Below are 27,873 nucleotides of genomic sequence, written 5' to 3'. Positions count from 1 at the left end.
ATTTCTTGTCTTCATGGTTTTGAGCTGTATAACAATAACACCTAGGTCTTATATAGCACTTTTCACCAGCAGGTTTCAAAGCACTTTACAAAGGAGGTCAGTCAGTATCATTGTTGCCATTTTACAGATGGGGAAACTGAGGCACAGGGCAAGGAAGGGCCTTGCCCAACATCACCCAGCAAGCCGGAGCTGGGAATAGAATCCATATCTCCTGAGTTCTTCCCTCCAAGTTCATTTCTTCCAAACCAAGACCCCATCCTGCAGCAGCTGCAGCCCCAGGGGATGCACAATCTGGTGCAGGATCGGGGCCAACAGTTTTCTCTGGATAATATTATTCTATAGAGTCCTGTGGAAAAGAAAACCCTGCCACCAACTGAACTCTGGGTCACTCCAGCCCCACCAAACCAATATGGGATAAGTTCCCTTGGTCCTTCAGGGTACTGGTGACCAGAGGTGTAGCGAGTGTTCTCTGTACCCTCCGACCGGAGGGGGCCCCGCAAGGAAGGGGGCCCCTAAAAGTGGCAAAAAAAATGTAAGGTATAACTAGGTAAGTGACATTTATTGATGCTATTGCACAATCCATGTCGGTTTTACTGACAAAACCGTGAAGTCATTATGATACATCATAATGCTATTGGCTACATCAGTTGTCTGTCGGTCAGTTTCGAATTTTAGTTGGACCCATTCAAAGAATGTGTATTTGCGTTCATAATGGCAGTCGGCGGATAAATGTTATTAATTTAGTTGTTTAATTTTTTATCATTTGAAACGATTCGTTTCCAACGCAGAAGCGTGCTTTGTGATGTCTAAGAGAACGTATAAGAGCGGAGCTAGTAAATGAAAGGCAGCAAAAGATGCCGAGAAGGAACTTGCGAAAATTCCAAAGTTGTCAACATATTTTGCGCTGCAATCCAACGTACAGGTACAGGCACATGAAACGGACAATGCTAGCAGCGACGAATCGTATCCAGAAGTATCCAGAAGTGCTTCAAGTGAGGTCGAAGGTGAAGCCAGTTGTTCTAACAAACAAACTGTGACAGATATTCCAGCTGCTGCCGGGAAAGAAGTATCTGAATCTGAACCACTGACTGATGATCCAGGAGATTGGCCGTCTATAATATCGGACAGGCAAGTGTGTGACATTGTTGCACGTGGCCCACCGCAGCAGAATGAAAGTTACGAATTTCCATTTAACAAGGAAAGACGGAGGTTCACAAGTACTCATTTCTATCGAACCATGGCAAATGGCGAGAAAATAAGACGTTCATGGTTAATGTACTCAATTCAGAAAGATGCCATTTTTTGTTTTTGTTGTAAATTATTTGGCACCGGCGACATACCGCTACGTCGTGGAACATCTGCTTGGAAAGCACTGTCAAAAAGACTTCAGCAGCATGAAACAGGCAAAGGTCATCAAAACTGTATGGTGAAATGGTTTGACCTTCGGTCAGGCATAGTAAACCGTACATCTATTGACCAACTCGAATTGCAGGCTTTTCTGAAAGAAAGAGATTTCTGGAGAAATGTTGTCAAACGCATGGTTGATGTCGTTATTTTCTTGTCCGAAAGAAACTTGGCATTTCGAGGAAGTAATGAAAAGCTCGGCGATCCTTCGAATGGCAACTTTTTGGGGCTGTTTGAATTGCTTGCATAGTATGATACTGTCCTCAGCGAACTTTTACAGAGGATTAAGAAGGCAGAGACACGTGTTCAGTACCTCAGTCCACAGATCCAAAATGAGCTGATTCAACTTGTTGCCAGTAACATTCAAGAGGCCAACATAGCGCAGCTTAAAAAAGCAAAATATTATTCAGTTATTTTGCACTGTACTCCCGACGTGTCACATGAAGAACGGATGTCTGTGGTGTTACGCTTTGTTGAATGCAACGGTGAAGATGGTGTCAATTATCAGAGGGGTAGCCGTGTTAGTCTGGATCTGTAAAAGCAACAAAGAATCCTTTGGCACCTTATAGACTAACAGACGTTTTGCAGCATGAGCTTTCGTGGGTGAATACCCACTTCTTCGGAACATGGTGTCAATATTCGTGAAGCGTTTGTTGGTTTTCTTAATGTTCATGATACAACTGGCGAGGGCTTATTGGAAGCGTTTCTTGAAAAGGCAAACAACTTAGGAATAAACATTGCTGACATGAGAGGCCAAGCTTATGATAACGGCACAAATATGAGAGGAAAGAATAAAGGAGTTCAAGCCCGCATGCTAGAAATAAATGACCGTGCCTTGTATATGCCATGTGGAGCTCACACTTGGAATCTTGTGATCTCAGACGCGGCAAAGTCATCGAAATATGCCGTTGACTTTTTCGGTCTGATTAACAGAATATACGTTATCTTTTCTTCGTCACCTTCACGTTGGGATATACTTCAAGAACATATGCCAATATCTGTTAAAGGGTTATCGGACACTCGTTGGGAGTCGAGAATTGATGCTGTGAAGCCATTGCGTTATCACCTTGAAGAATTGTGCAATGCTTTGTCATCTTTGCGAGAATATGCGCTCGAAAAGAAAGATGGCAATACAGCAACAGAAGCCGGTGGGCTTTTAGACCATGTTACTACGTGGCCTTTTGTTCTGACTGTGTACACGTGGTACGATATACTATTTCACATCAATAAAACCAGCAAATTAATTCAGTCACCAGAAGTGTCAATTGACATACTGCAGGCAGAAGTCGGTGCTACAATGAAGTTTTTGGAAGACTATTGAAATACAGGATATAACTCTGTGGTCACAAATGCACGTGAAATAGCAGAGCATATGGGTATTGAGCAGGTGTTTCCAGAAACCAGGGTGCAACATAAGAAGAGAATGTTTGATTACGAATGTGCTGATGATTCGAGTCATCTTTCTGCTGAAGAAAAATTCAAATCGCAGTTCTTTCTTGTTCTCACTGATCAGGCCATATCTTCTGTTTCGTTGTGATTTGACGAACTCGTGGAGTGGTATAAGTTGTTTGGATTTCTGTACAACGCTAACAGCCTGAAGCAGTGTCACAGAGAAAATGAACTGGAGAATCACAGCAAAAATTTTGAAAGAAAAATGGGAGACATTGATGCCAACGAACTCATAATGGAATTGAATCATTTTATTTATGTCATCGAGAAAGAGAGAGGACTTGTCACGGCAAACAATTTTTTAACGTACATATACAAGAACAGCCTTCAGGAGATATATCCGAATCTTTGCATTTGCATCAGAATTCTTCTGACCACACCAGTTACTGTCGCCGGTGCTGAAAGGAGCTTCAGCAGAATGAAACTGATCAAGAATATCCTGCGCTCAACCATGACAGATGACAGGCTTTCTGCGCTTGCAGTTATCTCAGTCGAAAACAAGATTGCCAGATCTCTGGACTATGACGCATTGATTAACCAATTTGCGGAGAACAAGGCTCGAAAGAAGCACTTTGCGTAAATACGGAATACATGTACACTGTAGGCCTATGTATACATAATGTCAAAGTTGACCTTTTCACAGTTTGAAAGATCTAGTCCTGGACTACTGCACGGGTCTGCGAGAAAACGAAAACACCTCAAAAAAGATAGAGGTGCAGCAGCCCTCTATTGTAAGAAACAAAAACCAGTGGCAAATAGAGACAAAAACCCTTAAAAAAAACACAAAAATGGTTTATAACAAGAGGGTTCTAGGAAAAGGTTTTACAACCCTGCCCTACGGCTTTTGAAAAAAATGGATACGAGGTGGAAACACCCCTTTTCTGCAATTCTAGCGGGGCCTACCAACTGCGGAAAAAGTTACTTTATAAAAAATGTGTTGGATAATGCCAAACAAACGCTATCTGTTATGCCTGAGAATATTGTGTGGTGTTACAGTTGTTGGCAACCTCTGTATAAAGAACTGCTCTGTAAATATCCCTTTATCAATTTTGTGGAGGGGTTGCCTGATGCTTTGGATGATGACAGTTTGTTTCCTACTAATAAAGTAAATATGATTATCATAGATGATCTGATGAACTCTGCTTGTGAAAGCGATGAAATTGAAAAAGCTTTTACCAAGCACGTGCATCACAGAAACCTGAGCATTATGTATATAGTTCAGAACGTATTTTGTCAGGGAAAAAAGAGTCGCACGATTAACCTAAACACAAAGTACATGGTTCTGTTCAAAAACCCCAGGGATAAATTACAAATCACCACGCTCGCTCGGCAAATGTACCCCGGCAAAGCTCAATTCTTTCTAGAAGCTTTTGAGCTGCTACCAAAAGACCTTATGGCTACCTGGTGGTGGATTTAAATGCTTCCACACCAGAATCTTATAGACTACGAAACGGTCTTTTCCCTCCAGACTGGCCGGTGGTTTATACTTTAAAAAAAACAGCTGGGTATAAAAAGAGATGACTTATCGGCAGGCCCCTTTTTAACAGCTGGGGCTGCTGACTGAAAACATGTCTAGCTGCGTGAAGAGAAACCTGGGCCTTTTAAAATTACTTAGCAAATCGTCCCCGCAGCAAAGGAGGGCTATACTGTGTTCAGCCTCTGACGATCTAGTAGCGGCCATTTCAGAAATAGCGCTCAATACCTTAAAAGGAAACGTACCTTTGACACAGAATCAAGTGTGTGTGTTGAAAAAGAAACGCATGCTTATAAAAACTTTGTGTAATAAAAGGATTTCACTTAAAAGAAAAAAGCATCTGGTAAAGCAGTCTGGGGGGTTTATCGGGCCTCTGTTAAGTTTTGCTATCCCTCTGATAACGGGGCTTTTAACTAATTGATAATGGAGTATGCAGAAAAAATGCACCTGGTGCCCAGCCACCAGTTGGAGCAATTAAGGGCTCCCCCTCCGGCAGAGGAAAATATCAGAACAACAGCGACTCGCTTACTGGACGCTGAAATGAAGTCTGTTCTTCAAAGAACTGACCTGGCTGAATATGAAAAGGCGAAACTTTACAGCGCCGTGCTTCAAAGGTACCTAACGTATGTGAAGCAAAGCGATGCAGATAAAGGGAAAATAAGTCTGTTTCTACCGGAACAGGAACAAAGTGTAACTGCCAAACTCCCAGAAACACCAAAGAACTCAGACTCTGTTGCTCAGGAGGTGTTGGATAACGTAAATAAGCGTTATAAAAAAAATGCAATAGTATTGCTAAATAAACTGGGCCAGGTTAAAAATCTCTCTTCGTGGAACGATAAAGGGTCTTTTGTGTACAAAGGCTCTGTGGTTAATGGTTCTAACATGCTTGACTTAGTCAGGGCCGTTACCCAAACTCACTCTGTACCTAGCAAACGTGTACCTAAAGGATGGGATGTGTTTATGAATGCCATGGCGGAACTGAACGTACCATCTTCCATGATGGGCAATGCGGCCAACAGAGATCTTTTGGAACGCCTCAAGGCCTCGACCGCTGACACCGGGGTGGATCAAGAAACCGTGACCCCTTTTTTGCCATATAAAAAAAAATTGGCTAAAAGAGCCCAATGGCTCAGTGTGTAATGTTTTTTTCACATTCTAAAATTTTTAAATCTTGTAATGTTTTGCTTTAAATAAAACATTTCTATACTTTTTTTTAAAAAAAAAAATCTGTGTAATTTTTCTCAATTGGTCATTTAAAAAACAAAAACAAAAAAACCACCACCAAACATCAATTTCTTTTAAACCCCTCACCTGGGGTGCCTTATTGGGTAACATGGCTATAAAAATCATTACAAGATACACACGTCTGGGCTTGTTGAAACATGTTTTGAGCAAGGCTAGGCATGCCCAAGAATTTAAATTTATTTTTTACAAAATTCATTACCATCCGGTCATTTTGCACTAAGTCATTAGAATACAATTTTAAAATCCGGTCAAAAGATAAACCCTTGCTACGATAATGTAAGAAAAACACGCAGTGATAGCCACAGGCAACGGAGCAGGGGTCTTGTAATTGTCTATTGTGAAACACCATGTCTGTGGCATTTTTGTTTAAAAATTTCATAATGCTTTTAGGAAACAACACGCTGTTCGGGGGGTACCCATATGAGTCAAAAAACTCTCCACGGTTATGCTCTACCAGATACAGGGCGAGCCAGTGTTCACCCGGTTGGTTGTGTGGATGCGTGTTCACCACCAAACCTACGGGTCTCTGAGACAGCTTGCCTCCAGGGAGCCAATCACAAGGGAACACATCTAAGAAATTCTTTTTCGTGTAAGGATCCGTTGATAAGACACGTGAGAGCTGCACGGTGTCCATGTTCACATGTAGTCAAACAGAACGTTTCTTCTCTGATTTATCTCTATGACATTGTCAAAAACCCCATACACAATCATATTAACGGTGACTGTTAAAGCCTTTCCAAAACGTATTTCTGCTCTCAGGTTCCCAGTTTTAATTAGGGAATAATGATCTGCACATTCCTGGTCGGGAGACAGGTCAAAGGCAAACAAGGTGTAACCCTGTGCAAACTCCTCCCGGTCAATTAACAAAGAACGATCTTTCATGTGTTTACCAGCTGTCTGTACCAGATTCATGTATTCTCTCACACAGCGTCCTGCCTCGAAGTCCGGTTGCAGAGGCTTGGTCGGTACCTGTTCACCATCCACATACAAGGCCACAAAATTAATATCGTAATGTTTAAAATGAAAGGGATTTTTAGTGTAACTTCCGCTAAAGGCATCGTTATCCACAAACCCTAGGACAAGCATTTTGGGTAACTGTCCCAAAAATAGGTTCTCCTGGTTACTGACCCTGCTGCCTGCAGGGATGCTAAACACTTTCATTCCCACACGGTCCATGGGGTATTTAGCATTAGAGGCAAGCAGGGCCTCCGCGTGCCCCAGACGGACACCCGGGGCCACCCGTACTTTCTTCACAAAAAGGGACCCTGATACAATGCGCAGTTTAAAGCCTTCAGCCGCACTGCCCATTAAACAGAAAGCGTCTTTACTGCGTGTCAGTTTAATTTTCACATCCACTCCGTTTAATAAAAGTTTTTCTTGAAAAAACAGGTCACTGTGTAGATGGCCCAGCAGCTCTACCGTTCTGCTTTCGGCCGTCAGCTTTGCACGCCTCACAAACCCTAGATTCCTTCCATCCAACTCTGTTTTTTCATGTTGTCCAGCAGTGTCTTTGTAAAACAGACCAGCAAAAAATTGCATGGCGAGGGTGTCATCTCTGTAATTGAGCACTGATTCTATAAAGGCCCTGTAAGGGTAACAATTGTTGCTTTGGCTTACAAGGCGGTCTCCCAGCGTAACATCCAACTGACTGAAAATAGAGGCCACAGGGTAATTCACCAGGCCCACTTTGGCGTCTGCTGCAAGTTCAGTTCCGTCTCCTTTTACAATCTTGCAACACAGGTAGAGCAGCGTGTTGTTTAAATCCATATAATCTATGCCATTCCCTGCTATAAAAAAGTCAATGGGGGCAGACTCCGTAACGGCCGATAGAGGTGGCACCTCAATGTAAATGCTTTTCTCAATGCTGGTCTGCGTAGGGGCTATTTGAAACAAGTCTAGTTCGGATTTGGTGCACTCTTCAGACCCGCAGTGAACAAAAGCCATATTGATTAAAATATGTCTCTTTTAGCAGGCAGCGCGCGTCTCCTCTTTTGCCCAGGCTGCCTCTTGGACTTTCCTTTATGGCCGGCCCTGCGTGTCAAAGCCCTTCTTTTAAAGGGTTTTGGGGGACCTGTGCGTCGCAGGTATGACGTATTTCTCTTTCTCTTCCTCCTTTTAATGTACATCAGCCCCGATCCTTCCTGTGAGGCTGTATTCCCCACTTTCTTCAGAACAGCACAGGAGACATGACCTACCACATCTTTAGCTATGTTTTGAGCAGCGGTTTTTACGTGGGGTTTAATAATCTCTAGCCCTCTCCTCAAAAGCGGTACAGCTTTTCGAAAGAGGCTACGAAATATTCCACCCACACCAGCCCCGTACATCACGGGGGCCCCATGATATCCAGGAAGGGCATATCCAGCCTGGGCTTTGTAATCGTTCCTGTAGATGGTGGGGTCGCCATAATTTTTTACGATCGCCATAATAGTGTTTTGCTTTTTTTTTTTTTAGAAACCTCGCTCTCTCCGCGGTCGCAAATGCAGCTTGACGATCATCTTGCCAAAGCGAAATGAAACGCATCTGTTCTGATCTGTCTTTATTTCAATGGTAATGGTGTCGATGTGGTGTTTACTGACAGGGACGTAATGAGGTTTATCATAGGTGATGGTAACAAACTCATTGTTCCTTCCTCAGACAGGGATGCAGCGTAACAGGGGAACAGAAAAGTCCCCCACAAACTGGTGCTCTATGATATCCGTGTACAGATACAAGGAGTTAAACCCCCCTGTGATGTCTGCCGAGAAGGGAAATTTTTGGACGTTGCGTTTGGGGCCCAAACCCAGAATGTTAGCTAGCTCCCCGCCAGTAGAAAACCCGTACATAAAATTGGTAGATTTAAGTCTCACTTTTCTGCCCACCGGGTCGTAGTTCATGACCACCTCAGGTGGTCCGGGGTGACGAGCCACGGCGCTGTTCATATGCTCCAGTAATTCAGGTATGGTCGAGTAATAACCTCGTTGTAGGATAAAATTCCACGTCGTATCTCCAAAGGTGATTTCAAAAGGGGTGTCTTCATTGATAGTATTCCAGCTGTGCGGGTATTGTATTTCCACTAACCCCACCTCCCAGGCACCAGGGAGATCCAAGGGCTTAATTAGCTGTATTGTAAAGTTTGAGATGGTGTTTTGGGGAAAAACTGCAGAGCTGGCATTGCTGGGCAAAGTGATGTAAAACCCGCCATCACTCATTATTAATTTTTTTCTTCTCTCTGTCTTTGCAGGAGGAATTTTTTTTTTCTGGTTCATGTCTAAATGTCACAGAGCTGAGAAGCTTCCACCCAGCTGTTAAACTTATCAGGCCAACCCAACCATTTCACCAGTAGCTGTTTTTTTCTCCCTTTTCCTTTCTCCGCTAGAATTTTTTCAATCCTGTAAATCCTGTCTTGTTTGGGGTTTACTTTTTGTAATTCTTCAGGGTAAAAAGATCCAGTAACTGCCTCACCCTCATAATCTTTTAATCGGTATACAGGTCTTTGGCTCCTGGTTAAGGCTTCATCCACTATGAATATCTCATCGGTAAACATCTGTTCATAACCTTTTTCAAAAGCACCTTTGGTTTTAGATAGTCTCACGTGGTCACCTTTTCTAAAAGGGGCAACAACCTGTTTTATTTTAAAACCATCTCCGTAAACCGTTTTCCATACCTTCAGAGAATTTGAAGGGTTAACATCAATGGGTCTGGTATGTATAGTTCTGTGAAAGCTCTGGTTGTAACTCTTTATAAAGTCAGGTAAGACGTCAATGTAGCGAAAGGTGTTATGGGCTGTAAAATATCTCCACATCCTAGTTTTTAAAGTTCTGTTAAATCGCTCCACAACCCCTGCTTTGACTTCATTATTAGTAACAAAAAGGTGAATCCCATGCCGCTTTAACAATCCACTTAAAGGTTTGTTTAAAAATTCTTTCCCCCGATCGGTTTGTAATTTTTGAGGCATGCGACCTTCGCAGAAAATAGCTTTAAAGGCCTTGGATACTTCACCACCTGTCTTGTCTTTTAGGCCTAAGGCCCAGGCATATTTGGATAGAATGTCTATCACTGTTAAGATGTACTTAAAACCGCTGTTGTGTTTGGAGAACCGGTGCATATCCACCAAATCTGCCTGCCACTGCGCATCCACATCTGAAACAATGGTCTTGTTTCTTTTAAAATGTATTCGAGCCGGTTTGTGTAAAGTGTAAGCATCCTGGTCTGAAAGCCAACCTGTTACTTGTCTTCTATTTAAAGTTTTACTATGCTTTCTAGCCTCTTGAAAAAGAGGGTTCACTCCGCCAAAGCTCCCAACTTCCCTGGGATTGTAATATTTTTTTTTTAAAAGAGCCGTCGGCGTAGACATGACTGCTACTGGTACCGTCTTTTACTACCACAAGTATGAAAATGGACACGCTCATATTGACACATTTAAATAAATTTTATTAATTGCCTGGTTTAACATAATCTTTTTTTTTGTTTTTGTTTTTTTGTTTTGTTTTTACAGACGGCTGTAAAATGGACGCCATAACCCCATGGTAAGTCTGAGCTGGTTCATTCTTCCATTTTGTTTTTACAGACGAATGTAAAATGGACGCTATAACCCCCCATGGTAAGTCTGAGCTGGTTCATTCTTCCATTTTGTCCTTTTTGGCTTGAAATCTGTGTCTCGGACATGAGCAAAAACAGCTGGTGCACGATATATTTACTCCCACAGGGTTACTGATGCGCAAGTTCTTAAGGTGTCTAGAAAGGCATCGTCGAGCTGCTGAAAGATTTTCAGAAAAAGAAACAGTGTAAGTACCCCAACTGCTTGGTTGGTTTTTTTTTAAATTTACACAAACCCCGGTTCCTAGCCTCATTACCCCTCTTCTACCGCCGTTTCTTAATCATTCATTTACCTGAGCGCCATCTTTTCCGTTTGCCTTGTCCACCGAGCGGCGATCTGAGGGGGTGGACAAAGAAAAGCCATCAGGCTCATCGGGGTGCCTCACGAGGGTTTTGGGTTCCGACGTATCCATCAACGGCTGGGCCAAAGGGCTTCCCTCGGTCACTCCCTCCTCAGAACTGTCGCTGATGTAGCGCCTGCGCCACATAAGTATGGTGCTCGGGTCTAAAACAAAGTCCGAAGTTCTGATGGGGGTGGTGAAGGAGTCCATGTTTCCTCTCAGCAGCCTTTCCACGCTTTCTAAAAACACGTGTCCTTGGTAAGAAATGGCCTCCTCTGTCCGGCGCTGGGACTTATGGGGTAATGGTGCTGCACTCGGATTGGCAGAGGGCCTTGGGAGGAGTTCTTAGAGGGGTCACCCCACCGATTGGTCAAAATCTCCTCTCGGGGTGGTCCTTTCGGGACAAAACCCCTCCTGATTGGTAGAGGGTGGTGGGAGGAGTTCTTAGAGAGGTCACATGACACACCTCGCTACCGGTCATGTGGCCACCCCGGAAGTCACCCTCATTGGGCAAAATCTCCTCTCAGGGTTTTGTCACCTTCCGGGACAAATCCCCTCCTGATTGGTAGAGGGTGGTGGGAGGAGTTCTTAGAGGGGTCACACGACTCACTTCCGGACCGCTAACCCCACCCCCGGAAGTTACCCTCATTGGGCAAAATCTCTTCTCAGGGTGGTCCTTCCGGGATGAAACCCCTCCTGATTGGTAGAGGGTGGTGGGAGGAGTTCTTAGAGGGGTCACATGATACACCTCGCTTCCGGTCATGTGGTCACCTTGACCCCGGAAGTAATACCCCCATAGGGTGGGACTTCCGGTGACAGGTGGGAGGGACTATGGAGTCAAGGGGTGGGGTTAGAGGGGTCAAGGGGCAGGGTTAGGGTTTGATTGATGGTAGGGCCCTTAACTACTGTGAAGCACTGGAATGGGTTACCTGGGGAGGTGACGGGATCTCCATCCTTAGAGGTTTTTAAGGCCTGGCTTGACAAAGTCCTGGTTGGGACGATTTAGTTGGGGATTAGTCCTGCTTTGAGCAGGGGATTGGACTAGATGACCTCCTGAGGTCCCTTCCAACCCTGATATTCTATGATTCCCTCTGCCATTTAAAGATGACATCCAGCCCATTCTCAAGTTTACAAGACAGAGGTAACAATGTTTTATTGGTATATGTGAGGAAAATAAAAAGCTAGGAATACATTCAAAACAAATTCTTGCAAGGTGGGAGGATCTGAGAGCCCAGGCTGGAGGCCAAGCTCTGGAATAACCATGAGAGGGGAAGGATCCCAGAGCCTCTGCTGTGAATTTTCCAACTCCAGAATGATCTCTCACTGACTGGAAGCTTTCAACACCAGATATCTCCCAGAACGTGATCACCACTTGTGTCTCGATTGTCAGTGCAGGTCTCATTGTGATGTCCCTGCCAGGGCCGGCTCCAGACCCCAGCGCGCCAAGCGCACGCTTGGGGCAGCATTTTGCCTGCAGGGCGGCAGGCGGGTCCAGCGGACCTCCCGCAGGCATGACTGCGGCTGCTCCACCGGAGCCGCGGGACCAGCGAACCCTCCGCAGCTGCGGGAGGTCCACTGGAGCCACGGGACCAGCGGACCCTCCGCAGTCATGCCTGCGGGAGGTCTGCTGGTCCCGTGGCTCTGGTGCACCTCCCGCAGGCATGACTGCTTGGGGCGGCCAAATTCCTAGAGCCGCCCCTGGTCCCTGCAGTGGAGGGCTGGGGTGAGCTCAGCACACAGATCCAATGGACCTAAGGCAAGCATTTGTGAGTATGCGCAGCACTGCCGCAAGCAGGCAAGTATGATATACAAATTTCAGTGGCTGTACCATGATGTAATTTGTGTAGACATGGCCTAAATCTAGCTCATCTTGACTAAGGCCTCCTGCTCTCAGCCATTCTTGAGCAAGGCCTCCGTCCTTCTGTGTTAGCCCTGTCTCTGGGCCACACATACTGACTTTCATTTTTCCAGGTTGGTGCTCCACCCCTGCTCTGCCCCAAGGCCACACCCTCGCTCTGCCTCTTCCCACCCCTGCTCTGTCCCCTCCCGCCAGTGCCTCCCACCCGCTGCTGAATAGCTGATTGGTGGGTGGCTGGTGGTGGGTGCTGAGTATCCACTAGTTTTTTTCCATGGGTCCTCCAGGTCCAGAGCAACCGCGGAGTTGGCATCTATGCTCTGGGCCATTAGAATCCTTAGGCATCTCAGACTTAAGCCTGAATCAAATAAGCATCTCCCCAAAGCAGAGTCTTCCCAAACAGAACCGTCCTTAAATGTTCACAGCACCATCAGGCTGTCGCAGTGCAGGCTGCACGTGTCGGCTTTAACCATTCCTCGTGGTCAATTCTGGCTTGTTTGAATCTCACAGAGCTGTAAGGACCAAGCCTGGGATTCATAGCAACAGTGAAGGACACAGCTGACCAACAGCATGTGCATTATAAAGAGACTGTCTTCTGGCTTGGCAGCTGGTGTTCTGTACCACTGCTTATCACGCTGACCAGCACTGTCTCACTGTCACCTCACCTGTGCTTCCCCCTCTCTTTGGCCTGCCCACCTGTCGTATCTCATCATATACCTGGACTGTAAACCCTTTGGGGCAGGGCTATTTTGGGGTCCATGTGTAGATCACCGAACACAGTGGGGCCTCGATCCTGAATTGGGCCCTCTAGGTGCTGCTGTGACACAGCTGATAAATATTGAGTAGGTTGCCGGCTTTCAGCACTGCCTTGTCCCCTCCTTGCTCATGGAAAAGCAGGGGGAAGGAAGATCAAAGTCTGTAATTTGTTTAAAAAAATTGGTCTGGCTCTTAAACAATGGCCCAGACTTCAAGCCCGGATACCATTGGCTTCTAGCATGGAAACCCAGGTTATGGGTCTCCACGGGGCTTAAATGCTCACATGGTATTTCCCAGAGCTCGGGGCTTCAGCCCCACGGGAGGCGCCAGAGCTCCCAGGGCTTTGAAAATATTTACCTGAGCTCTACTCCAGATGACTCTGGCTGAGTTTTAGCCCTGGGCCCCCAGTAGTGCACAGTTTGCTACCAGTGAGGGCAGAGTGGTGCCAGCTGTCTGCAGTCTACATTCTGCCAGGGATCTGGAGTTGGAACAGCGTAGGCAGTAGGCAGGGCTGGCCAGAGAAGTCTAATGGCAGGGCTCCTACAGAGACCAGCTGCAGTTTAAAGGGGCCATGCCCTGGGGGGCGGGAGATGGGCTTCTGCTGCTTTTGCCTCCTCCTGGGGGTGCAGCTTGTTCTGTGGGCTCAGCAATGAAGCCCCAGAGTGGGGGGCCCTATCCCATTATCCCCAGGAATTATTCACGCCCAGTGCCTGGTAACAGGTTCCCTTGTCTGAAGTACGAGCTGAGCCATTAAGAGTCACTCGCCAGCCAAAGTCAATAGCAGGAACAAGGTTTCCGCATGCTCTGAGGCACTGATGGGTTTGATTTTATAGCAGGCAAACATACCTGAGGATTAGAGAGATGCTTTGCACTCACCACTCACACGTCGCTGGCAACACCTGCCTGAGACATTTCCAAAGCCCTGCCAGGAGGGGGCTGCAGGCAGAGCACCTCATGCACAAAGCCTGGCTGCTCTGGAGAAGTGAAGGGGCTCACTTGCAATACTGCCAGCCTCCAGGGATCAAAAATCACGAGTCAGACCCCCTGAAAGCAGGGGGTTGGAAACACCATCAAATCATGTGCTTCAATCGGTCGTTTGACTTTTTAACTCCCCTCTACTCTGCTGGCATGGGGTGAGTCAGGTTGAAAACTCAGCCTTCAATGTTCTCAGAAATGCACCCTGCTCCCTGGCAGCTTGGATGGAGACTCCACTTACCCTCTCCTCACCCCTAAGATAGGGGAGCTGCAGACCTCAGAAATCCTGGGGTTCGTGGGACTCCCCCACTTTGATCCCCTCAACTTCCTGCCCTGGTTGAAGAGCCTCCTGCTCATGGGACTGCCTGGGCTCAGTGCCCCGTTCCAGGCATTGCAACCTGGCCCCAGCGCACAGGGCAGCAATGCCACTTGTTCAGATTGGCTGGGCTGCACCCTTTCCTGGGGGACGGGCTAAACTCGAGCTGCGCTGCGACCCCATGCACCAGGGCCAGGTCACAACATCCGGAATGGGGAGCCCAGTCCAGCCTGCCCCATGGCACAGAAGTAGGGATGAGTATGGGCTGGGCTCATCTGCAAATCACCCTCTCCCTGCTCCAGCCTCCCACTCCCTGGGCACTGGACACGCTGAGAGGCATTTCCTAGGCTGCCTTGGCTCTCTCCCCAGCTGGTTTATTTCCCCTGATAAAAGAAGGGCTGGCTGGTAAGATGTTTGAGAACCATTGACCTAATTACTGCATCACAAGTCACACTTCACACTGGCACGCTGTATAGGGTTGATGAGTTACAGAAATAGCCATTAAAGGCCTGTAAACTCCTGTCAGTCCATGATAATGTTACAGCAAAACAAAGGTGATTTAGCCTTTTGTGAGAAGCAATTGTAAGGGGACTGTTGCCCCCTTACTAACATTCAGTGGGGGTGTTTTGGTTGCTAGCTCCCAGCACTAAAAGGGGAGGGATCGATGGCAAATCAGGACCCTGAGACTGACAGTCCCCAGGAACAATGGCAAGAGGCTAATGCTCTAGGTCAGCCTGATTGACAGGGCGGACCGGCTAATGAAGGAGACAGAAGGCCAGGGTGGGTCCCGTCCTCTGTGTGAGCAGGAATTTGCCTGGGTCAGACAGAGTGGGGCTGAGCTAAGGAGAATGCAGGGGCCCAAGCTTGAGCTGGAGAGCAGATCCAGAGGGGCCGGAGCTGCAGCCAGAGGCACAGCCCAGGGAGAGCAGATCCTGTGCTGGGAGCAGAGCTGCAGCCGGAGAGCCAGGTGTGGTGAGCAACTGGTGCCAGCCAAGGGGGGAACCTTGGTAAAAGGGCCCCGCGCAGAAAGACGCCCCAGCCAAGGGTCCATGCAGGCCAGGCTGGGAGGGGGATCCTAACCTGACTGGGGGGCTGGCACTGGGAAGAAGGGTCCCACCACCCAAAGCCCGGAGGTGTGTGGTCATCACCATTGCAAGTGTCTAACCGGCAGCATCCCTGCAGCACAGCCAGGGCCTGAGAAGGAGGCCTGGGACCTACAAGAAACAGACTGCAAAGTGCCTTGATGTCCAGAGACACTGTTTGTGATGTTCCCTGCCACACAGCAGGGTGATGTGTTTTCCTGTAACCTTTCCCATTTTTTCCTTATTCTTTTCTTTAAATTAATTGTTAAGTAAACAACTTGTATTTGCTTTAAATTGTATGGAATAATCAGTGGGTCAGGGAGGTGCCCAGTGCAGAGGGGGGACACCTTAGCCCCTGTCCTAGGTGACCACAGCAGGGTTGGGGGGTCGAGCCCCCCAGGAATCCTGGGCCCAGCCTTGTTGGGGCTACGAGAACTCTGCCAGACAGGAGAGTCCTCAAGGGCAGGGAGGCCTCTGGGTAAAGGAAGTGGGAGCGAGGACTCAGATCCTTTCGCTAGCCCACTTCACTGGGGTAGCACAGAAGCCAGGAAAGTTCCCCACAATAGCGGGACCATTCCCTCGCTTACATAATGCTTCCCTGCCTCTGCCCCTCCCCCATCGTCCACTACTTCTTTGGTCCCCCTACACCCTCCCTTCCCCACCCCTCCCTCCTGCCCCCCCATGTTCCCCTGCAAACCTGAAATCTCATTCCTGCTCCCTCTCACTCTCCCCATCCCCCTTCATGGGTCTCTGCTGCTCCTCACATGTCCTGTCCAGCCCCCTGAACCATACAGCAGCAGCCATTGTACCTGTGGGCATGGCTTCAATCCCACTGAAAACAGGGAGGTGGTGGCCAACTTGATTAGGGGCAGCCTCCCTTCTACAGGCAGATTGACCTTAGACCGGGGTGGCCAACCTGTGGCTCCAGAGCCACATGCGGCTCTTCAGAAGGTAATATGTGGCTCCTTATATAGGCACTGACTCCAGGGCTGGAGCTACAGGCAGCAGCTTTCCAATGTGCCAGGGGAGGGGCTCATTGCTCAACCCCTGGCTCTGCCACAGGCCCTGTCCTGAGCCTTCTATGCCCTTGCTCCTCCCCCTCCCCCTACAGAGCCTCCTGCATGCCACGAAACAGCTGATCAGGAGAAAGGGGGAGGCTCTGATTGGCAGGGCTGCCAGTGGGTGGGAGGTGCTAGGAGTGGGGGGGAGCTGATGAGGGGCTGCTGAAGTATTACTGTGGCTCTTTGGCAATGTACATTGGTAAATTCTGTCTCCTTCTCAGGCTTAGGTTGGCCATAGACACTGGTGCCCACCTTCTGGCTGCAGCCCCATTAGCAGTAATAGGCGATGGTGGCCTTTTGAACATGGGAAAATTTGCAAATTGGCACCTTTCATCATGTTTTCATGAGACAGGTTAAAAAACCCCAAATGGCTAGAGTGACAATAGACCCTTGAGAGCCAGCTATCCTGGACCCTGCAAACCCCTCCGTGCAGGGAGCTCTCCCTGGCAGTGGTTACAAGGGAAATCCAGCCCCTGCAGGCAGGGAGCCCAGCTCAGCCTGCTGGGGAGGAGCTGGGGGCAGGATTCCTGGCTACCAGGGCAGGGGGATTGGGGTCTTTTTACACTATAGTAGTTCTTTCCCTTTCCATGGAAGAATGGGGCTGGATTATGGCTCTTCAGCCCACATCTTGACTAGGGTGACCACTTTTTCAAAATGCAAAAATGGGACACACGCAGGAGCCCTGCCCCCTGCTTCTCCTCTTCTGCCCAAAGCCCCGCCCCATGACCAGGCAATAAGCCGGAGCTGAGCAATAATAAGAGCCACCCAGGGAGCCTGAGCCACTATGGGGAGTCTCAGACCCTCCACCTGCCCTGGACAGGGGGCCAGGGTACCCAAGAGCAGCCCGCAGCCTGTGTCCCCAGGACACACTATTCAGGGCAGGTGGAGGATCAGGGGTCCCTCCCAGCAGCCCAGGCTCCCTGGGCTGCTCTTACTACTACCCAGTTCTGGCTTCTACCCTGGCCAGGGGCAGGGCCTCAGGGGGAAGTGGAGTAGAAGGGGAAGGGGTCTTGTGGCAAGAAGGGGCTACGGCCCACCTCACCCCCCAGGAAAAGGCTGTTGCCACTGCCAAGCCTCGGGCAGATGTGGAGTGGGTGCCACAGGGAATCTGGGACGAATGCTGTCCCAGAGTCATTCAGCCCAGGACCAGGATTTGTACATTTTGGGATTGTTGTGCCCAATTAAGGACGGGTCATCACCCTAAACCTGAGCTGAAAGAGGTGTGGAGCTGCCCTGCCCCCACCCCAGAAGGAGCATGGGGCAGCATGTCTCAGAGAGTGGGCTGCTCCATGCAGAGGGGATGTGTAATCTGCTGTATCCAAAAGACTGGCCCAAAGTGCTAGAGCTGACCATGGCCCCACCTCCTCACCCACCTGTCAGAGTTCTGCTTTGCAGGGGTGCCTGAGGGCACAGTCTCTCTGCTCCCCCAAGTCCATGGGCCTGGATCCTTGCATTAACAAGCACACCACCTTGAGCCCTCCCTCAGCAACCTGGAAAAACTAAACCCTGCCCCTGGACATCTGTCCCAGGCAGCACTTCCCCTTGCACAAGTGCTGAGTTTTTGCACAAAACCAGTAAGCTTTATTAAGGGGTGTGACATAGCCCTGTAAGCAGCAGCTCAATCACTGCCAATGTTGCTGCCTGAAGAGGGAGTCAATCCCAGCTGGAGGCAGTTATACACATTCTGCTGGGGGACTATGAGCACCTGGATGGCAATCACTGAGCTAATGAGGTAACTGGGAGAGTATATGTGGAAGAAACAGGAACCCAAGGTAGTTCAGAGGGTGAGCAGTGAGGGCATAGGGAAGTCTTGCCTTGCTGTAAGCCTACATTGTACAGTGTGATTATGTAAGGAAAGACTAAACATAGGCCTTGGTGAAAGATAAACAGCCCAGTATGTGTTTGTGAATATGAAACCACATGAACTGGCTTGGCAGTGAGGTTCCCTGGGTTGCAACAGAGTTGCCCTGTGACACATGGAGTCTTGTCTGGGATTATAACTCCCTGAGCTGAGGAGACATGACGGGGAGCTGCACAAAGGCAGGAGATGTGGGCACTGTGGCCAAGATGCCACACTGGCTAGTGGAACAGCAAAAGGAGATGCAGCAGATGGAGAGGCAAGCGCTTTCGGGCTGGCGAGCGGAGCAGCAGAGGACATTGCAAGAGTTTATCAAGGAGCAGATCAGGTACAGCACGACTCCTGCGGACACTGGTGCCAGTGAGGGGAGTGGGAATAGTCCCAGGCCCACGGTTCAATGTAAAATGGCCCTGGTTCCTTTTTACTAACCTTTCAGAGGGTGACTACTAGTACCAGATGGGACAAGGGTGCATGGGCACTTTGACTTGCCCCTTATCTGGCCAGTGAGGCTCAGGCAGCCTATATGGTCCTGAGCAAACAGTAGGCCAAAGTCTATGGTACACGGAAGCTGCTATTTTGGACAGGGTCAGCTGAGAAAAAACACCAGAATGTCAGGGCAGCCAGATAGGAGAGCGGGATACGTCCCAGGGCCTTGGCACAGAAATTATTGGACAGGGCCACTCGATGGCGGGATAGACAGGACGTCAAGGCCCTAATGGACTCTGTTGTTCTGGAATAGTTTACACAGAGCTGCCCCAAAAGGACAAGTGTCTGGGTTTGGAGGCACTAGCCATACTCAGAGGTAGGGTGACCACCTCTTCAAAATGCAAAAACAGCACACGTGCAGAAGCCCTGCTCCCTCCATGGCCCTGCCCCTACTCCTCCTCTTCTCCCTGAGGCCCTGTACTCTGGCCATTCCAGGCTGGAAGCCGGAGCCGGGCAGGGTAAGAGCTGCCCTGCCCGGGCCACTGTGAGGAGCCCTAGACCCTCCACCTGCCCTGAGCGGGGTGTCGGGATGCCCAAGAGCAGCCATGGGGCCATGTCCCCACCCCTGCAGGATAAACCGTCCAGGGCAGGCGGAGGGTCCGGGGCTCCCTACAGTAGTCTGGGCTCCCTGAGTGGCTCTTACTACTGCCTGGCTCCAGCTTTTGGCCTGGCCAGGGCCTCGGGGGGAAGAGAAGGAACAGGGGTGGGGCCCCATGGTGAGGCTGGCGCTGCCCCTGAGCCTCAGGCAGGCACAGAGCAGCGCCACAGGGAATCCAGGACAAATGCTGTTTCAGAGTCATTCAGACCAGGACTCGAAATGTACATTTCGAGACTGTCCTGCCCAATTCGGGATGGATTGCCACCAGGGGCGGCTCTAGAAAGTAGGCTGCCCCAAGCAGCGCGGAGCGCTGCGCCGCCCTTCTCCGGTCCCGCGGCGGGTCCCCTCTTCCCGCGGCTCCGGTTGAGCTCCTGCCGGCATGCCTGCAGCAGGTCCACCGGAGCCCGGGACCAGCGGACCTGCCGCAGTCATGCCTGCGGGAGCTCAACCGGAGCCGCGGGAAGACGGGACCCGCCGCAGTCATGCCTGCGGCAGGTCCGCTCGTTCCGGGCTCCGGTGGACCTGCCGCGGGCATGCCGGCGGGAGCTCAACCGGAGCCAAATGCCGCCCCCCCGGGAAACGGCCGCCCCAAGCGCCTGCTTGGCGCGCTGGGGTCTAGAGCCGCCCCTGATTGCCACCCTAATTAGAGGTGGTGATAAAATTAACAGAGGAGTCTGTGGAGGCTGACTTTCTAGGGAAAGAACTCCGTACCTCTGTGACCACGGGCGGGGTGGAAGAAGGCTGAAGAACTTCATGCAGTGAAGACCCAGGAAGGTGATGGGCGGGGCAAACCCGTGCAATAGTCTGTTGCCAGTGCAGGGGCGAAGGACATGTAGAGAGAGACTGCTCCTCCATGGGCTGTGGGTTTGCAGAGCTCTGTGGGTGGGCAGGCGTAAAAGGGGCACCTGGCATAAGAACAATTCTAGGCCGCAGAAGGACAAGGGGTGTTATGGATGCAGCAGCAGCATGTTCCCGAGCACCCTGGTTAGGCAGCAGTAGCGACAGGAGGGGCGGCAGTAACAATGTATTGTATGCATGGGGAAAGCGCATACCCCATGGCAGTCATCCCCTTGGAAGTAGAAGGGAAGTTCAAATGGCAGCGAGTAGGGAAGTAAAGTCATTGCCTGACTCAGTAATGTCAGGAACAGACTAGACCCCCTTCCCCTTATGTAAAAATGAGAGAAAGTGGGGGAAGGGATCCCAGCTGGTGGGTCTACATGAAAAGTATAAGCCTCCAGGCAGTCCTCCAGGTCCAGTGCGTGATAACCCTGGCCAAAGGGTAACAAGCTCAGAAAGAGGTGACCCCTGGAGGACTTGTGGGGAGGGAGGAGGGAAATGTGAGAAGGGGGCAGTGGAGCAGGGAGTGACAGGGCAGGCACACCTAGTGGAGAAGGAGGACGGAGGCTCTGCCAACTCCCAGGAGGAACAAGCCCTGGGCAAGGTGCAGGTGAAGCACCAAGCCCAAGAGGGGAGAGGGACCCTGACAAGGAAGACTTCATGAATGAATCAACCCCAGTAGTCCCAAACCGGGGGCAAGGGAAGTCAGGGGAAGAGCGGGATCCCAAGGCTGTGGCTCTAGAGGGACACTTAGATATGAGCCCAGAGCCAAGTAAGTTAAGGTCAGTGGGATGTGACTGGTGCGATGGCCTATGGGCCGAAGCAGAGCTGTGGGGAAAACCTCCACCCTCTAAGCATACTTTTTGTGGGTAGAAGGCAGGAGACCCTCCCTGGTGGTCCATGGAAGGCCACCCCCAAGGATGCATGAACCACCAGTGACTCCCAACCCCATAAAAAGGGTAGGGCCATGAAGAAGACCTCTTTCAGAGGCAGGAAAAGGCCTCCAGTGAAATATGAGGGGGGTGGGGGAGAGTGTGTGACAGGGCCCTGTCAGCAGCATCCCGGTCACTGCCAATGCTGGCACCTGAAGAAGGCTGCAGGCCCAGCTGGAGGCAGTTATACAGGTTCTGTTGGGGGACTGCGAGCACTGGGGTAGCAATCACTAGGCTAACAAGGTAACAGGAAGCCAGGGGCAGCCCAGAAGGAAACTCTCAAGGTGATCCTGGGATGAGGAGTGAGGGCCACAGGGAAGCTGCCCCTTGCTGTAAGCCTGCATTACACGGAGGAAAGATAAACAACCCGGTGTGTGTTTGTGAATGTGAAATCACATGGGCTAGCCAGGCAGTGTGGTTCCTGGAGAGCAACCGAGTTGCCCTGTGACAAGGGAACCCAGCATTAATGTGGGAAAACACAACAATGAATTAACCATATAAGTAAGTAAATCCTAACCCCCACAGAGTCTTGGGCAGTGTCCTTGCCTCAGCTTCCCCCACCTCCGACTAGTGTGACTGTCCAGTGCACAGATGTCCATTTGGCACCTCCCACCCCTACCCCTCTCTGGGGCATCCCACTCATCATTTGGTCATTAGTTAATGAAGTACCGTAGCCCAGGAAAGCGCTTGGGCAGGCCCCGGTCCAGCCCCTAGGGCAAGTGCCGCTTGGCTTCTGTGAGGCTGTGTGGCTTCTGCCTTGTGTCTCCCTGCCCACTGCCTCTAGCCATGAGACCATCTCGGCAGTGCCGCTACCCCTGTCTAGTTCAGTCCTAGGGCACCACCTCCCAACCTCGCCACAGTCACGTCAGCTCTGGGGTGCTGAGCAAACGGATCCCCCCCTCACTGGAGTTCACTCAGCTCTATTGGACCTCCCAGCATTTTCCATGTGACCAGACCTGGGTTCTGAGGCTCCACCATCCAGTGCAGCCAGAGGGACGTCAGCTCTGTCATTATGCTGGGGAAGGGATCCAGTGGCAAGTGGGACCCTGGAACAGAGAGGCCATGCCACCAACCCTTCTGTTCTCCCTACAAATAGGACCCACCTCCCGCCCCCTCTGTGGTATGTCTAACACCACTGCCCTGGCATTCAGGACTGAGTTTGGTTATGGTCCTTCCTCACTGAGGGCAGACATGCTGCCCGGCTGTCAAACACAAGGACATCCAAAATGTAACTGAATATTAACCAATATTGTACGCGGTGTTGTTGTAGCTGTGTCGGCCCCAGGGTACTAGAGAGACCAGCTGAGTGAGGGAATGTATTTTATTGGTCTCTGTCATGCACAGAAGTCAATGCAATAAAAGATATTGCCTCCCTGACCTTGTCTCTCTATTGCCCCAAATGCCTCCACTGGGAGAATGGGTAACAAGTGTGCAAAATGACCTGTCCCTTCCTTGGGTTCACCAGTAGATGGCAGCAGAGATCTCCTTCCCCTATGATCTTCAGACCACAGAGCTACTTACTACACATGCTTAGGAGCCTGGACTTTCAAAAGTGCCTATCTGCAGCTTTAGGCACCTAAATCCCTTTGAAATTCTGGCTCTAAGGGCTTTGTTCAACCAGGCCCCAAAGGCAGGGAAATGGGCTCAACATTATGAATCTGCTGGTGATTCACAGGCAGGGGCGGCTCTAGCCATTTCGCCACCCCAAGCACAGTGGCACACCGCGGGGGGCACTCTGCTGGTCGCCAGTCTCGCGGCTCCGGTGGACCTCCCGCAGGTGTGTCTGCGGTTGCTCCACCGAAGCCGTGGGACCAGCGGACCCTCCGCAGGGACGCCTGCAGGAGATCCACCGGAGCCGCCTGCCGCCCTCCCGGCGACCGGCAGAGCGCCCCCCGCGGCATGCTGCCTCAAGCACGCGCTTGGCATGCTGGGGCCTGGAGCCGCCCCTGTTCACAGGGTTTGTTCTCGTAAGTAGGAAACACTGGGAATGGATAAACCCCCGAAGTCAAAACAAAATGAATGATAGTATCAATAAGACTGTAATAAATGGAGGAGACACCGAAAGGGAAGGAGAGGGACTGGGATCAGACAGACAGCTGCTGTTCCCAAAGGGAAGGAGAGGGACTGGGATCAGCTGCTGTTGTGTTTTTCCAACCTGAGCACACAGATCTCTTCACAAAGTGAAGCAAATGAACCAAGGCAAAAGGAAAGGAGTGATGGCAAGCCAGAGGCTCTGCTCATGGGTTTTCATAGGATTAGATGCTCACAAGCAGAAGCAATCCTATCAAGCAAAGGCTGCAGATACGCCAGGCAAAAAGACTGGGAAGTTGTGGGAAGCCTGAGAAATGGGAATCTTAAGGCTCAGTGATGTTCAGTAGTTGCTGGGAGCTCTGGCTAGAAGCTTTCGCCAGAGGCATGCAGAACTGTGGCTTAGATCAGGGTTTCTCAACCTGTGGGTTGGGACCCAAAATTGGGTCGCCACTGCCAGAATGTTTCAAAGGGCCACGTGGCAGCTCCTGTCTCAAGGGGCTGGCTGGGCTCGCCTCTCTGTTCCAGCCACTGCAAACTCTGGGATCCCAGCACCACCCAGGTTTGGCCCAGCCGTCATGACGACGGGAGCCTGGGTAGGCCAAATTTGAGTGAGTGGCCCTGCAGCCCCATGAGCCAGGTCACAACTCCACTCACACAAATTTGGTCCAGTCAGAGGGGCGGGGCCAAACCTGAGCAGCGCTGCAATCCTGGAGCTGAGAGCCAAGCACAGCCATCCCCACAGTACAGCAGCTGCAGGAACCGCCACTGGAGGGGGGTGGAGGGTGAGTGCTGGGCAGAACCCAGTGTCCTGTGGGGCAGGTTCTGACCAAAACCACCCCAGGGCCTCCACCCCCAGACTATTTACTGGGTCACGACAGGCCATAAACATTTACAAATGGGTCCTGAGTCCTAAAAGGTTGATCTAGATGATATACAGAGCCCTTATGTGAAACCTGCTGCAGAAAACCAACCCTTGTTTTCCCCATGAACGCTGGAAAAGTTGTCATAGTCAATGGAGCTGCGTACTAAGGTGATGGGAGGCAGGATAAAACTGATAGAAAGAGAGCTAGGTGACCAGGCTTGCAGAGCAAAGCTCCTGATATATCTAAATGTTATGCCCCAGGGGGGACAAAAAATCAGATTAATAACAGCTTCCGGGAGGGCTGAACAATTGCAGCCAATCTGGGCATAGAGGAAGCACTGAACAAAGAATGAGGCCCAACTGGCGCCTTTCAGACTCTGTCAAGAAACAAAACAACAGAGGGCCACACCTGCAGCAAAGATTTTCATGAAAATGAAATTGTGACATGAACAGGGAAATTGGTGAAGAATAAAACACCCTCAGCACACATGAGTCTCTGTAGCAATCACAAGGGCATGGCTTGGCTGTCATGCCAGATTAGGATAGTGCCTAGTGCAATGAAGGGATTCCATGCCTCTGCGCATGTGACTCAGGGACCCCATTGCAGGGCATTACAATGTCACTGACACCATTGGTTATCTATATGCCGTTGTGGCACAGGTTTCTCTTAAGAGTCTGGGGGAGGGGCCACCAGCTGTGGCTCCCTGAATATAGGGCTGGTTCTATGCTGACCCCAGCCTGGGGCTGCTCTAACCTGTGCTCTCTCTCCTCTCCACTCCCCCCTAATATTTCTTATATTGTAGTTCTCAAAGTGCTTCACTATCTTTTAATGTATTTTCCTCCCCACCCCATTGGGAGGCAGGGCATGCCTATTATGCCCATTGTACAGAGGGGGAACTGAGGTACAAAGATTTGCCCAAAGTCATACAGGAAGTCCATGATGGAGCAGGGACTTGAACCCACAGTTCTAGGACAGTGCCCTAGAACACTGGACTATCTTTCCTCCCAAAGGGCTGGCTAGCAGTCAGGGTTTGTGGGTGTGACTCACACCCCTGCCCCATCCCTTCCTGCCCCACACTGTACTGGAGGAATGTGGAGTCAAGTGATTAGGTGAGACTCTTGGCTTGTATTATAATAAACAGCAAAGACACAAAGGCCCAGAAACCAGCAGGCCAAAAATTGGCCCTACAATTATTACTTTTTACAAACCTCAGGATTTTTTAAAGCCAATCTCAAGATTTTGGGGACCTGAGCTGTGATTTTTGAACACTCAGCGCTGTGGCCCAGCAGGAGCTGTACATGTGTCACTAGCAGCCGAGGCTCCAAATGCTACCTGGGCAGGACACATGGCGGAGGGATAGTTCAGTGGTTTGAGCATTGGCCTGATAAACCCAGGATTGTGAGTTGAATCCTTGAGGGGGCCATTTGGGGATTTAGTTGGGGATTGGCCCTGCTCTGAGCAGGGGGTTGGACTAGATGACCTCCTGAGGCCCTTCCAACCCTGATATTCTATGTGTAGGATCTGCTGACCCATGTCCTCACTAGCACAGGAGCTATCCAAAGAGTGGGCAGTGACATTTAGGTTTCAGTCCCATTCTTGGTGGCAGCTTAAATGTATTCCAGAGGTTGGCAACTTCTGGTGCACAGCTCGCCAGGGTAAGCACCTTGGGGGGCCGGGCCAGTTTGTTTACTTGCTGCGTCGGCAGATTTGGCGGACTGTGGCTCCCACTGGCCACGGTTCGCCGTCCCGGGGCGGTGGGAAGCGCCACAGGCTGAGGGACGTCCTGACCGCAGCTTCCCGCCGCCCCCATTGGCCTGGGATGGCGAACCACGGCCAGTGGGAGCGGCGATCGGCTGAACCTGCCAACACAGCAGATAAACAAACTGGCCCGGCCTGCCAGGGTGCTTACCCTGGCGAGCCGCGTGCCAGAGGTTGCCGACCCCTGATGTATTCTTTCCATATACCTGCTCTTCAGTCTTCAGCAGAGTGTCCAGGCTCTGGTGCCAGATTGCTTCTGTGTTACAGGGGTCCCTGAGAGGGAAGGCCTTATGAGTAGGGTGCTGAGGAGAGGGTTCCCCCATCTGCTTCTGCTAATTTCATGGGTTTATGGCAGACCCCAGTACATAGCAGGGGAGGTGGGTGTAAAGAGACTCTGAGGCTCACTCTCCTGCAAGCTGCGGCTAAGCTAGGGAAACTGCCCTGGCTCTGTGGAGGCACTTTTCTCTCTGCTTCTCTCCAGATAGTAACCCTTTTGCTTGTGCTCTGCCTGTCAGGTGCTGCAGGGCTCCCCTGCCCATCCACTGGGCAGTGTTTGCTGGGGGGATGTAATGTTATTCATATAATCTGGGACCATATAGAACATGGTTGCAACCAAGGTCCTGTAGTGGCACCAAATCTTATGTAAAGGGGGTCATATAAGGTGTCTAAGACCAGGTTATGGGTTGCTGGTTATGATTATGGTGTCTATATGTATGTATCATTTTGTAGTTGAAGTTATAAGTATTGGCTCTGTACTGTCTGTATTTCAAATTTGTGCTGTGTTTCTGGGAAACATCCCAGACAAGTGGGTGTTAGCTCTGCCTAGCCTGCTTGATGGCCCATTAAGGACCATCAGCTACACAGTTGACCCATGGAGAGAAGGCAGATACACCTTGTAACTCAGCAAAGTATGCAGGGACTTGCCCATGTGACTCCAAACTCCATTTTGCTGTAATTTTCCACAGTAAGAACAAAGAGGTTCTTACACCTGGAAAAGCCTATATAAGGCTGATGCCTCATCTCCATCTTGTCTTCAATCCTGCTTCTTACCTCTGCAGGAACTTTGCTACAAACTGAAGCTCTGCACAAAGGACTGATGTCCCATCCCAGTGAGGGATGTTCTCCAGAGACTTCATTTAAATCTGCAGTTTACTCCATCACTGCTACAAGCCTGAACTAAGAACTTTGCCATTACTGTATGTAATTGATTCCATTTAACCAATTCTAGCTCTCATCTCTTTTTCCTTTTATGAATAAACCTTTAGATTCTAAAGGACTGGCAACAGCATGATTTGTGGGTAAGATCTGATGTGTATATTGACCTGGGTCTGGGGCTTGATTCTTTGGGATCGAGAGAACCATTCTCTTTTACTGGGGTGTTGGTTTTCATAACCATTCATCCCCAGGACGAGTGGCACTGGTGATGATACTGGGAGACTGGAGTGTCTAAGGAAATTGCTTGTGTGACTTGTGGTTAGCCTGGCTGGTTTGGTTTGCCTTAGAGGTGGAAAAACCCCAGCCTAGGGCTGTAACTGCCCTGTTTAAGCAATTGGTCCTGAATTGGCACTCTCAGTTGGGTCCCGGAGAACCACATCGTCACAGTGGTAAAACTTGGTTTGAACAACAGTGGATTGGATCTGCTTTTGCCTAACAGGAGTTACTGGCTGATGGGGTGAGCTCTCTGTGCTATTAGCAAGTCTTTCTTTTCCCAGCCAGGCAGGTAATTTGCATTAACACAAACACTAGCTTTTAACTTTTTAGCTGCTACCAATTGCAAGGCTGGACTCTGTCTTACAGAGATAAAAGGACTTCGGTTTCACCCCACTGGCTAACCACAAGTCACACAAGCAATTTCCTTAGACACTCCAGTCTCCCAGTATCATCACCAGTGCCACTCGTCCTGGGGATGAATGGTTATGAAAACCAACACCCCAGTAAAAGAGAATGGTTCTCTCGATCCCAAAGAATCAAGCCCCA

At 50.0% G+C, this 27,873-nt stretch overlaps 1 protein-coding gene across 1 annotated transcript; it reads right to left on the bottom strand.

The window, feature by feature from the left end:
* Positions 1-6,208: 6,208 nt before the first annotated feature.
* On the bottom strand, positions 6,209-7,516 carry LOC120373426 (uncharacterized protein F54H12.2-like). Its single transcript, XM_039491828.1, has one exon. The coding sequence runs from the start codon at positions 7,514-7,516 to the stop codon at positions 6,209-6,211; it is 1,308 nt and encodes a 435-aa protein (XP_039347762.1).
* Positions 7,517-27,873: the final 20,357 nt, after the last annotated feature.

The sequence above is a fragment of the Mauremys reevesii genome, linkage group 10, assembly GCF_016161935.1.
Source record: "Mauremys reevesii isolate NIE-2019 linkage group 10, ASM1616193v1, whole genome shotgun sequence".
Lineage (NCBI taxonomy): Eukaryota > Metazoa > Chordata > Testudines > Geoemydidae > Mauremys > Mauremys reevesii.
The sequence above is the reverse complement of the archived record's forward strand: the minus strand, read 5'-3'. Positions and strand labels throughout refer to the sequence as shown.

What these genes read in the sequence shown, in the direction of transcription:
- LOC120373426 (XM_039491828.1), bottom strand. Translation starts at nt 7,516, where the DNA reads ATGGCTTTTGTTCACTGCGGGTCTGAAGAGTGCACCAAATCCGAACTA.